This window comes from Lolium perenne, chromosome 2 (genome assembly GCF_019359855.2).
Source record: "Lolium perenne isolate Kyuss_39 chromosome 2, Kyuss_2.0, whole genome shotgun sequence".
Classification (NCBI taxonomy): domain Eukaryota; kingdom Viridiplantae; phylum Streptophyta; class Magnoliopsida; order Poales; family Poaceae; genus Lolium; species Lolium perenne.
Window position 1 is genome coordinate 7,015,726 of NC_067245.2, and position 13,203 is coordinate 7,028,928.

Here is a 13,203-nt window from a genome sequence, read left to right on the forward strand (position 1 = left end):
CAGTCCTCTAGAGCGAGCAAAGCAAAAAAAGTCGCCCAGCTTGGACAGCAGGACATTCAGGCCATACCCCACTTCGTCGTGCAGCCCTATGATGATCCAGAGACGGCATCGATGATCGAACGGGATGCTAGAGCTCAGGGAGCATCAGTTGAGTACGAAGATTACTATCCAATGGCTCAAGTCGTAAAAAAGTATAGATACGGACATGATCTCGTCAAACCTGGCGAGCTCGCGCGTCTAGGGACTCAGATGCGAAGGTTGCATGAATGGTACCTGAGAGCCTGTCGAAGAGGTGATTGCTACCTCACGGTGTATCTTAGAGATGAGCATTACTTCCGGGGGGGACGAGGAGATAAACCTTGAGTTAGAAGAACTGTTTCAGTTATTCAATCAAGACGCCCTCGACAAAGCTGTCATCAGTTGCTACTGCCTGTAAGTGATTTATTTATGTAATTAAGTCTGTAGCTCAGCTCATTCATTTGCACTAACAATTATCCTTACTATATTCTTTGTGTACGCTATACATTTAATTGTGCAGAATGAAGAAGCTTGAATGCAAAAGAGGCAAGCTCCTCGAGATGGGGTTCATTGACCCAGACACGGTTCATGAAGTTACGGTTCAAGACTACGCCAAGGACACAGAGGACAACATGCTACGTTTTTTAGTGAAGCAAGCAAACAAAGAGGATATATTCTTTCCCTACAACTTCAAGTGAGTGTTATAACATACATTATGCTTGTGCAGCTTCCACTTTATTCTCTTAATTAATCATTGAGCTATGCTTGTGCAGATTCCACTTTATTCTCCTAATCATTGATCTTCACAAAGGAGTCGTAAATGTCATGGACTCGAAACGTAAAGAACATGCGGAATGGGCGGACATGGCTGCCATCCTCCAGAGGTGATTTCAATCAATTTCGTATTGGTATCTTCATCTGTTCTAATTCGACGATATCATCAACTAATCAATAACTCATTTACTCATTATTTTTTGCCGGGCAGGGCTTGGAAACGGTTCATCAATACTGTTCCGGGTAAATGGAAACCGGAGCTTACATTTCAAGATTACCCTGTAAGTAGTACTATATATATAGCTAGGTCCATGAAACTCTATATATGATATTTACTTTCAATACGATGCTTGATTATTAGTTTGATCGAACTATTTTTTCGTAAAGTGTATGAGGCAGGAACCCGGGAATAACTTATGTGGATACTACGTCTGCACCTTCATTCGTGACATGGCCTGTCCCAAGGGTGGGGATGCCCGTATACACCAAACTCGTGTACGATAACAAATTTTCACAATTAATCTTACTACCATCAATTGTATTGAGTTCCATTCATATATATATATATATATATATATATATTCAGCAACCGGTTGCAGAATAATATTCTGAGCACCGACTTGTACTTTCCTGGACACAAGGTTGAACTTCCTGGATAAGAGGGTTGACCTTTTTGTCGGAACTTACTTGAACTTCCCATTTTCTTAAGAGCTACTGATTACACTATGATTTTTTCAACCATTTGTCGGAACTATGCAATTGATATACTGTTGGATAGATAATGAAAAACCGCAACTTTTTCATGTTCACACTTTTCACAGATTCAGCACGGTTTAAATTTAATTTTGAAAATACGAAAATGCTTCTATATGGCCAGAAAAAGAACTTTTAGCTTGATTTTTGAATCGCTTATCAGAAATGTACAAATGATATACCGTTGGATAGATAATGAAAATCCTCACAGTTTTTGAACAATTTCGAAAATACCGAAATTCGGACGTACTAAAAAACGAGCTGAGAGTAATTTGGGTGAATTTTTTCAACCGTTTGTTGGAATGATGCAAATAATATGGTGTTGGAAAGCTATGAACTAGGCGCAACTTTCTTATTCCAATTGTTTTCTCTGATTCCTTACAGTTTAAAAGAACAACTTGAATTACTGTCCGCCCGTTTTATGTGACGGGCACCGAATGATTTTGCCCGCGATTTCCATCCGGTATATTGAAACAATTCAAATGATATACGGTCGGAAAGGTGTTGAAAGGGCGCATCTTTTTCGTATCTACCATTTTTGCCAAATCCAAACGGTTTAAAAGTAATTTTAGAAGTTTTGAAATCATGTTTCCGGTATACTTTGCGAAATAATGACTCAAATTCGATGGATTAGATCCATTTATTTGTTGTGAAATGTTGTAGGTAATGAAATTAGACTCATACTCTATCATATAAAGCTTTGGGTGGCAATGGTTGAGTTGGTTAGTGAACAAAACAATGAGATTTTCACAATAGATTTCCGCCTCGCAAAAAACAGAGCATTGAACTTCCGCCGACATGAGCTTGTACTGCTCGGGCAATGCGGTTGTACTTCTTGATGCTGTTTCACGAAGCTGTTCAGAAAAACTAATAAATTTTATCTGAACACTGTCTACTTCCCGTAGTTACCGCTTGTACTTCCTGCAGTCGCCGCTTGTACTTCTCGGAATCACAGATTGTACTTCCCGCGGATGAGGATTTTTATTTTTTATTTTTTGTGCATTAGGATTTTGTCGGTTTTTTGTACTTCCTATATTAAGTGGGTGTACTTCTTGTGTCGAACGATTGTACTTCTTAGCTTTAAGTCTTTGTACGTCCTCGCGGATGACGAGATTATTTTGTATATATTTGGATTTTTATCGGCTTTCTTGTAGTTCCTAAATAAGTGGTTGTACTGCCTGTGTTGAATGGTTGTACTTCTCATCATCGAGTATTCGAACTTCCTCGCGGATGATGGGATTATTTTGTTTTTGTGCATTTAGATCTTGTCGGTTTTTTTACTTACTATGTTAAGTGGTTGTACTACTCGATATGTAATTCTCAGCGTCAAGTATTTAGATCTTGTCGATTTTCTTGTACTTCCTATAATAAGCACTTGTAGTGCTCATGTGGAATAGTTGTACATATCATCGTCAAGTATTTGAAATTTCTCACGGATGACGGGATTATTTTGTTTTTTTTCATTTGGATTTTTGTCGGTTTTCTTGTACTTCCTATCATAAGTGTACGTACTGCTTGTGTCAAATGGTTGTACTTCTCATCATCGATTATTTGAACTTCCCACGGGATTATTTTATTTTTTCTATATTTGGTTTTTGGTCATTCACAAAAATAGAGGGTTGAACTTTCCTCGACATGAGCCTGTACTCTTCGGGCAATACGGTTGTACTTCTCGCTGTAGTTTCACAAAACTGTTCAGAAAAAACGATAAAATTTTATGTGAACACTTTGTACTTCCCCTATTTACCACTTGTACTTCCTCTAGTTACTGCTTGTACTTCTTGGAATCGTTGGTTTTACTTCCCCGCAGATGATAGGATTATTTTGTTTTTTTACATTTAGATTTTGTCGGATTTCTTGTACCTCCCGTATTAAGTTATTGTACTTATCGTGTCGAATGGTTCTACTTCTCGGCATCAAGTATTTGAACTCCCTCGCAGATGACGGGATTTTTTTTTCTACATTTGGATTTTGTGGGTTTTCTTTTACTTCCTATTTTAAGTGGGTGTACTTCTTGCATCGAAATGTTGTACTTCTCGTCGACAAGTATTTTAGCTTCCTCGTGGATGGCGAGATTTTTTGTGTACATTTGGATTTTCTTAGTTTTCTTGCACTTCCTCGTGAAGGGGAACCGAGGAGGGGGCCGAGCGGAGGAGTGGGTGGCCACGAGGGGCGGCGCGCCTTGAATCTCGTCGGCGGAAGCTATCGATGGGGAAGAGCCTGCGAGGAGGGAGAACGGGGCAGACGCAAGGCCACGGGAGCGGGCGGGAGGGAGATCGCGACGGCGTCTAAGGTTTGCAAAATAAAAGGGTTAGAGCAGTGCACAGCCTATGTCAATTGTGTGTAGTGTGCGACATTCATTTTGTTTTTAAAATTAGTACGCATCCTCTCCACCACATCTTGCAAGTGCTAGCACTCCCGTTCAGTAGCAGCAACGCATCTGCAATATTTCAGAGGAAAAGAGCGGAAGATCATGCTCGTGCGTGGGAGTCTAGAACGGGAGGCGCTGCTGCTTGTGCTGCCTGAACATGAGTAGGCGGCAGGGAAGCAGCCTGGGTGTGGCGCGGCGGAACATGAGCATGGGAAGGACGAGCGGCAAACCTGCTGAAGACGGGCAGGAACCATGGCAATCGGCGCTGGGAAGCTATTGGTTACACATAACACAAGTGAACCCCTTAAAAAATAATCTCTCGTTGGATGTGAACTAAGAGCCAAATGGGCAATTGGCCAGAACAGCTCGTGGGGAGTAAAACTAACCTGCCATGCCATTATCTAGTACTCCGTATCAACCAAAGTGATGCACTGCCGAGAGAGAAACAAACGTGTATTGCCCACCCTAGAGTAGTTGTACTTCCTGCCAACGAAGAGTTGTGCTGCCCGGTCACAAAAAACGTTGAACTGCCAACGAAGATACGCCCCTGACAATTATCCATTTGGACTTCCTTATACATTTTTACACAAACTTTTTGTTCAGTTCACACTCGAATATCTCATGTTCAAAATGACATGAAAGAAACTGAACTATTACTAGGTTTCTTGCCGACAGAAATCCGTTTCTCTGTCTATATGAGCACAAATCCAGTACATTGCCACTACTCTAGTTATTTTTTTCAAACACGAATAAATTGTAATCGACCAAACTGCACTGCCAGGATCTTAAAGTTGTACTGCTCTAGTAGACATTCTTTACAGCTACCATAGGCATGCAAATCAATTCAAACCTCACCCATCACGTCAGACATGAACACAAATACACGATATGCACAAGTAGCTCCCGATATGAGCACGAAATTGCTAAACTGCCTTGCCTCAACAATGTGTTGAATCCGTGCACTTCAAACAAAGCATAGTTCGCAAGAAAATATGGAGTATTACATTTCAGAAGTAGCTGTCATAAACCAAAAGAGAAACTTGAAGTTTCACACTAACATAAAATCGAACAGAAAGATGGCATTAATTCACAAACTTTTGTAGATACTAGATAGAAAAATAAGGATCGACACATTCACACATGGTCAATCGTAGACACACAGTGAGACAGAGAGATAGGGAAGAGCACCAGCACCGTATACTGCTAGTATAAATACGTTGAACTTACTGATTAAAAAACAAGTACTGCCCGGTAGCTGAAAAAAAAGAAGCAAATAGCGAGCTGTGAACGACAGGAAATCATCGCATCTCGCTGCAGGCATCAGTGAGGCCGAGCCACCACTACAGTGACTTGCCCTCGTTGTTCGCGCTGTTGACGAAGTAGAGCACGGCTGGAGCTCATCGAGGTTGCCCCCTTTTTCCTGCGCCTCCTCCCGTTGCTCTCACAGAAATTGAGGAGATGAGATGCAACAGAGGCGATGGATGGATGAGAGGATACCTTGCTGAAGGAAGTTTATAGGAGGCGTTTCGGAAAGTTCAGAGGCACTGCTGGAACAAGTTCAGGCGGCACTCGCCTGAGGTTGCAGCAATTAGTGTTCTCGCCGGACTCTCCTGGATCGATCGAACTTAGACGCCGGTGGGATTGTAGTTTCCAATTACTCATCCAGATTTTTGGAACAAATCAGAAAATCACATGGAATAGTTGGGAGAAAAAAGTCAATGTCGCAGGAGGTCCTCGTCCCCAAGCTCGATTCGCCATAACTGAGGATTGCAGGAGCCGGGCGGCGCTACGAAGGGTTCTTCCATGTGCTTGCGGCACCGCGTCATGGTCATGCTGCAGCGCCGTTGGCCTCGACTCCGGCAGTCGGAGGTGCAGAACCGCCATTCGGTCCAGCCCGACGTCCGACTTCAGCGGAGCACGCCCGATTCCCCCGGGCGGCATGGAAATACGGGAGACACGGGGATGCTTGGACGGTGATGGGGAGAAGGTGGCACCGGAGCAGCAGAACAACCAGTGAACGCATCTGGATATTTCTCTTGGCCTGCACTTTTTTTCTCAATACTTCTGTACTGCCGAACATGGTCGATTCCTGTATTTCAGACAAAATCGCAGCTCGTTGTTGTGGCAACCCACGCCCAGCAACAACGCCTGGAGAAATCATCCATGCCCAAGGCCGGCAAACCAGCTCACAAATCGATCGGAGGTTGCGCTGGGCGTCGCCCCGGACCTAGAGGGCCGGATGCGGGCGGAGGGAAGCAGCACGGAAGCCGGGAGTCGCACTGTTGGAGGGGATCCATGCCGGCGGACAGGAGAAGCGACGGCGGACTGGAGTTGCGCCGGCGGCCGAGAGTTGTGTAGGTGGATGGGATCCGCGCTGGCGGCCGGAAGTCGCGCCGGTGATAACCCACAAGTATAGGGGATCGCAGCGGTCTTCGCGGGTAGTATTACCCAATTTATTGATTCGACACAAGGGGAGACAAAAAATACTTGGAAGCCTTAACAGCGGAGTTGTCAATTCAGCTGCACCTGGAAACAGACTTGCTCGCAAGAGTTTATCAGTAGTAACAGTTTTATAGCAGTAGCAGTAGTAAAATAGCAGCAGAGTAACAAAGACAGCAGTAGTAATTATAGTAAACAGCAGGATTAAAATACTGTAGGCACAGGGATGGATAACGGGCGTTGCATGGATGAGAGAAACTCATGTAACAATCGTAGCAGGGCATTTGCAGATAATAATAAAACGGTGTCGAAGTACAAAGCAATCAATAGGCATCTGTTCCAATTATAGTCGTACGTGCTCGCAATGAGAAACTTGCACAGCATCTTTTGTCCTACCAGCCGGTGGCAGCCGGGCCTCAAGGGAATCTACTGGATATTAAGGTACTCCTTTTAATAGAGTACCGGAGCAAAGCATTAACACTCCGTGAACACATGTGATCCTCACATCACTACCATCCCCTCCGGTTGTCCCGATTTCTGTCACTTCGGGGCCATTGGTTCCGGACAGCGACATGTGTATACAACTTGCAGGTAAGACCATAAACAATGAATATCATGATGAAACAATAACATGTTCAGATCTGAGATCATGGCACTCGGGCCCTAGTGACAAGCATTAAGCATAACAAGTTGCAACAATATCATCAAAGTACCAATTACGGACACTAGGCACTATGCCCTAACAATCTAACACTATTACATGACCAATCTCATCCAATCCCTACCATCCCCTTCAGCCTACAGCGGGGGAATTACTCACACATGGATGGGGGAAACATTGCTGGTTGATGGAGAGGCGTCGGTGGTGATGGCGATGATGATCTCCTCCAATTCCCCGTCCCGGCGGAGTGCCAGAACGGAGACTTCTGGCTCCTGCGGCGGAGTTTCGCGATGTGGCGGCGTTCTGGAGGGTTTCTGGCGACTTCGACTTCTCTCCGTGCGTTTTTAGGTCGAGGCCGATAAATAGTCCAAAGGAGGGCGTCGGAGGCCGACCGAGGGGGCCACACCACCAGGCCGCGCAGGCCCCCCCTTGGCCGCGCCGCCAGGTGGTGTGGGGCCCTCGGGCCTCCACCTTACTTCTCCTTCTGGCTCCGTCAGTATTCTGGGAAAATAGGGCCTTCTGCATAAATTCCGAGGATTTTCCCGAAAGTTGGATTTCTGCACAAAAACGAGACACCAGAACAGTTCTGCTGAAAACAGCGTTAGTCCGCGTTAGTTGCATCCAAAATACACAAATTAGAGGCAAAACAATAGCAAAAGTGTTCGGGAAAGTAGATACGTTTTGGACGTATCAGCTCCCCCCAAGCTTAGCTTATTGCTTGTCCTCAAGCAATTCAGTTAACAACTGAGCGATAAAAGAACTTTCACGAACACATTTGCTCATATGATGTATATATTCTCATGCTATGGCTAATACTTAAGCAGTTCATAATGAAATACATGCAAATAAGATCATCTAACAGCTATATCAATCATGGAGAGGTACCAACAATTAATAATAAGCATCATGAATCATGTATATAAGCAGGATTGCAATGTTCATAAGAGAATATGATAAAGTGGTATCTCGCTTGCCTGTATTTGAATAGCAAAACATAAATGCTCGGGCACCTCTGAAGTTCATAGAAGGACTAGATATAGAGATTGTCAAAGATAAAAGCATCAAAGTTATACCACAATTAACAATATTTTGAGACAAGCATATTATACTAAGAATGACAGTTGTGCTCTCAAGAAAGTGCTCAAAGAAAGGATGGAGACACAACATAAAAATAAAAGATTGACCCTTCACAGAGGGAAGCAGGGATTAACATGCGCTAGAGCTTTTCATTTTTTAAATCAGGAGTAAAATTATTTTGAGAGGTGTTTGTTGTTGTCAACGAATGGTAATGGGTACACTAACTACCTTGCCAACCGGACTTTCAAGAGCGGCTCTGTCGTTGCCTAATCGACGGTACCCCGGAGGAGGGATCCTCACGAGGGGGAGAAGAAGTAGGGGCCATAGGGCGGAGTGCACACGGGACGGTGGTACGCGAGTTACCCAGCTTCGGAACACCTGCACGATGACAGGGCCTACTGCTGCTTGTCTGGAATTATCTGGGCGCTTTCGCGTTGTTACAATGAGTTGTGGTTGTGAACGTCTCTAGCTCGAGATCTCCCCTCAGGGCTCCCGGGATCCGGCTTATATAGGCGCCCGGATCTAGGGTTTCTATGGAGAGTCCTACCCGGAATACAAGTTGCCTAACTACGGAATATTACATTGCCGTGTACGTCAAGGATCTGCCTTCCTCCCTACGTCGTACTGGATCCGGGTTCCATATGGGCCTCCATGGATCCGGGTTACTCCTGGGCCTCCATGGATCCGAGTCACACATGGGCCTTCACGGATCCGGCTTCCTCCGATGGTTGGTTGAGATCCGGCTTCCCTATCCTGGGCTGGACTTCATCCTTCAAGATCAACACGACTGGGCCACCCGACGGGCCACATGCCACGTCACCATCTATGGGCCACCCGGGCTTGCCGGATCTAGGCACTGTCGATGGTACACCCATGAAGTATACCCACAACAGTAGCCCCCAGAGTTCTCCGAGTTTCACCTGCTGTTTCCGCCTCACTAGTCCATCATGGTCTCCGGCAATATTGGTAACGCGGAGAAACTTGAAGAGCTCTAACTTCATATTTTCTTCTTTCCCAACTTTCAGTCGGAAAAAACCCTCATCCTGCGGGACTTCATCCATCGACAGTACAGAACATATCTCCGGGTTACTCCCCTGCTTGCGGACTAGAATTTGCTTATCTTCACGCCGTTACCCGGAACCTTAAAAGATTCAAACGGTTCCGCCTATCTTGGCGCCATTTTCACGTGATTTGAGCGGTAAGTTGAGGTGCGGATCCGACTACCAAAAATTAGGTGCGGATCCGGCTACCAAAAATTAGTTGCAGATCCGGCTACCAAATATATAGGTGCGGATCCGGCTGGTTAGCCCCCGAGCGTTGAGCCGGCTTGCTCCAAGGAGACTCGATGCTCAGAAACTTAGCCCCCAAGCATCAAGGTGGAAAATTTTCCGGCTTATTTCTCAGAGAACTTCATCGATGTAGCCCCCGAGCGCCAAGGTGAATTTTCTTGAAAATCCGGCTTGGTGCTCTTAGAGTAGCTTTATCTTTATATGTGACTTAGGAATAGCGTAAATCCCAAGCATCTAGGCGGAAATTTCCAGCACTGATACCGAAAGGAAACACACTTTTCACCTAAGATCAAACCGCAGCCCCCGAGGGTTGGTTCTGGCTAAGCATAGCGGAATCAAGACTCAAGCTGCTTCTCCAGCTGTGCACGCCATGGATCCGCCTAACCTTCTCTCATTGGATCCGGCTAGCTTCTCCTGGGGCTTCACGCGATGCTAGATCTGCTTGAAAACACCTTAAATCGAGGACTGTTGTACGTCCAAGTGTCATATACCTGATACATAAACATAAAAACATATTTGTATTAAATTGTTTCTTTGATCATGTTCAACGAACAAATGTAAGGCGAAACAAAAACGGCCTTTGAACAAATGTTTTAAAGCTGAAACTAAGCAGCAGTTGAACAACATGAAACTGTCAAGGCGGAAACAACTCGACTACCTTGAACAGTTAATGTAATTTACATGTTTTAAGCAAGTGCTGGTTTATCCGTTCTTCTGGTTTATATGCTTGACTTTTCGCGAGACGGCAAACTTTAAACACAGAACATCTGCTGAGGCGCTAGCGCTTAATAGCGAAACAATCAAGAACCTCAGAAACAGAGGCCGGCTTTAAGTACCGAGATGTCACTACTAAGGAATCCACACATAAAACAACAGAAAACGTGTAGGCTAGAAAACTTAAGCTAACGCCCGAAAGCGGAATTTTTGCAGCGTACTGGAGCCTTAAGCGGCAAAAACAGTACAAAGTTTTTCACGAGCGCGAGGCAAATCGTGGAAAAGATATGACCAACAGTGAAAGCGGTAAAAGACTCAGGATATGAGTGAACCAATCTTAATCTCATGATCATAAAATTTTAAAATATTAAATATAAATAGGGACTTAGCTATTTGGAGCGGAGTCAACGTCGGTCGTGGCGGTTTTTCTTCGGCGTTCCGTCGAGCTGGTGCGAGACTGATTGTCGCAGTGGTCCTGTAGGTGCGGATCCACCTACCAAAATTTAGGTGTGGATCCGACTTCCAAAAATTTAGGTGCAGATCCGCCTACCAAAATTTTGGTATGGATCCGGCTACAAAAATATAGGTGCGGATCTGACTACCAAAAACGTAGGCGCGGATCCGGCAACCAAAAACATAGGTGCGGATCCGACTACCAACAACGTAGGCGCGGATCCGGCAACCAAAACTAGAATTTGAAATTTCCAGGTCTAAGGCGGATTCTTCCGTGGAAAGCTCCAGCGACTCAGAATTTGATTTTTCCAGATCTAAGGCGGAATTTTCCTTCGGAAGTTCCTGCGTCTCAGATCGGATCTTTGCGACTGCGTTCCGCTCAGCGACGGTCGCGTCAGCGTTACTTACCAGAGCGTTTCCGTCGGAATCGACGGTTTCGCCGATGAAGATGTGTATGCCGCCGACTGGGACGATGGAGAGCTTGACGGGGTTTGTCTTGGCCGGAATCCAGCACTCATCCGGAGGGACGATCGGAAAGTTTCCGGCGTAGAGGACGCGCCCCACAGCGATGGTGTCGTCTTAGCTTCCCATGGCGGAACCCTCCCGGTTCCGGCCTCCAGACGCCGCAGGCCCCACGGTGGGCGCCAACTGTCGTTGCCTAATCGACGGTACCCCGGAGGAGGGATCCTCACGAGGGGGAGAAGAAGTAGGGGCCATAGGGCGGAGTGCACACGGGACGGTGGTACGCGAGTTACCCAGCTTCGGAACACCTGCACGATGACAGGGCCTACTGCTGCTTGTCTGGAATTATCTGGGCGCTTTCGCGTTGTTACAATGAGTTGTGGTTGTGAACGTCTCTAGCTCGAGATCTCCCCTCAGGGCTCCCGGGATCCGGCTTATATAGGCGCCCGGATCTAGGGTTTCTATGGAGAGTCCTACCCGGAATACAAGTTGCCTAACTACGGAATATTACATTGCCGTGTACGTCAAGGATCTGCCTTCCTCCCTACGTCGTACTGGATCCGGGTTCCATATGGGCCTCCATGGATCCGGGTTACTCCTGGGCCTCCATGGATCCGAGTCACACATGGGCCTTCACGGATCCGGCTTCCTCCGATGGTTGGTTGAGATCCGGCTTCCCTATCCTGGGCTGGACTTCATCCTTCAAGATCAACACGACTGGGCCACCCGACGGGCCACATGCCACGTCACCATCTATGGGCCACCCGGGCTTGCCGGATCTAGGCACTGTCGATGGTACACCCATGAAGTATACCCACAACAGGCTCCCATGAATTATTTGCATATTTATGTGGCACTCCTTCCAGCCTTTCTTACACAAACCATGGCTAACCGAATCCTCGGGTGCCTGCCAACAATCACATACCATGAAGGAGTGCCCTTTTATTTTAGTTTTATTATGATGACACTCCCCCCAACCTTTGCTTACACAAGCCATGGCTAACCGAATCCTTCGGGTGCCGTCCATCAATCACAAACCATGGAGGAGTGTCTATTTAAGTTAATTAATTCGGGACTGGGAATCCCATTGCCAGCTCTTTTTGCAAAATTATTGGATAAGCGGATGTGCCACTAGTCCATATGAGAGTCCGTCAAAAGTAAATGACAAGGTTGAAAGCTAAACACCACATACTTCCTCATGAGCTATGAAACATAAACACAAATTGAGAAGCATTTTGAAGGTTTTAAAGGTAGCGCATGAGAATTTACTTGGAATGGTTTGAAATGCCATGCATAGGTATTTATGGTGGACACTTTGGAACAACTTGGTTTCAGGTGTTTGGAAGCACGAGCAGCGTTCCCGCTCAGTACAAGTGAAGGCTAGCAATAGACTGGGGAGCGACAAATCAAGAGAGCAGTAACTGTCATAATCATGCTTGCGGCAAAATAAATTAACAGAGGCATAAAAGTGATACAAGAACTCTGAAGCAAATTAAATCATCGAGGCTTAGTTGACTTTTGTTCAGTCATATGCATGCGTGAGCATGTGCCAAGTCGATATAAATGAATTAATCAGAGGAGGATACCACAATGCCATACTTACTTATGAATAAAACAATGCAAGCAAACATCCATGACATGCTACTCATATTAATAAATTGGAGCTAAACATGAGAGATCATAAACTACTAGACTTTCTCAAATAACATATACCTCACATGAACCAACTAAGCATGCTCACATGGATGAGTATATGTACAAAAATGAAAACAAATAGAGTTCATACCAGCCTCTCACCACTATCCAATTGTCGTAGATCGTCATTATTGCCTTTTCACTTGTGCAGCTTGGATAATATGAAATGAAAACCACGCTCCAGCCACCGAAGACCATTGAACTCATAAAGAACTTTACAAACCAAAGAAGAACAGCAAATATTTTTGGTGTTTTCGAATTGGAAACGAGCACAAAAGGAAACAAGCAAACAAAGCAAAATCTTTTTGGGTTTTCTTATAGTAAACTAGAAATAGCAAATAAAGTGAAACAAATGCAAGAAACCAAAGCAAACAAATGGTGAAGAGAAACAACAGAAATATTTTTGGTATTTTTGTGTTTTGGGAAAGAAACAAAGCAAGAACAAGAAATAGCAAACTAAAAGAAACACATAACAACAGGATGACAGAAATCTGCCA

At 45.1% G+C, this 13,203-nt stretch overlaps 1 protein-coding gene across 1 annotated transcript; it reads left to right on the forward strand.

Annotated features, from left to right (window-relative positions):
* Window positions 1-539: 539 nt before the first annotated feature.
* Window positions 540-1,296, forward strand: LOC127329687 (uncharacterized). Its single transcript, XM_051356161.2, has 4 exons — window positions 540-712; window positions 792-902; window positions 1,004-1,073; window positions 1,180-1,296. Exons 1-4 carry the CDS (start codon window positions 540-542, stop codon window positions 1,294-1,296), a joined length of 471 nt encoding a protein of 156 aa, XP_051212121.2.
* The last annotated feature ends 11,907 nt before the right edge of the window (window positions 1,297-13,203 follow it).

What these genes read in the sequence shown, in the direction of transcription:
- LOC127329687 (XM_051356161.2), top strand. Translation starts at nt 540, where the DNA reads ATGAAGAAGCTTGAATGCAAAAGAGGCAAGCTCCTCGAGATGGGGTTC. An exon ending in ATGGCTGCCATCCTCCAGAG is followed by an intron (nt 903 to 1,003) that starts GTGATTTCAATC and finishes TTTGCCGGGCAG; the next exon opens with GGCTTGGAAACGGTTCATCA. An exon ending in TTACATTTCAAGATTACCCT is followed by an intron (nt 1,074 to 1,179) that starts GTAAGTAGTACT and finishes TTTTTCGTAAAG; the next exon opens with TGTATGAGGCAGGAACCCGG.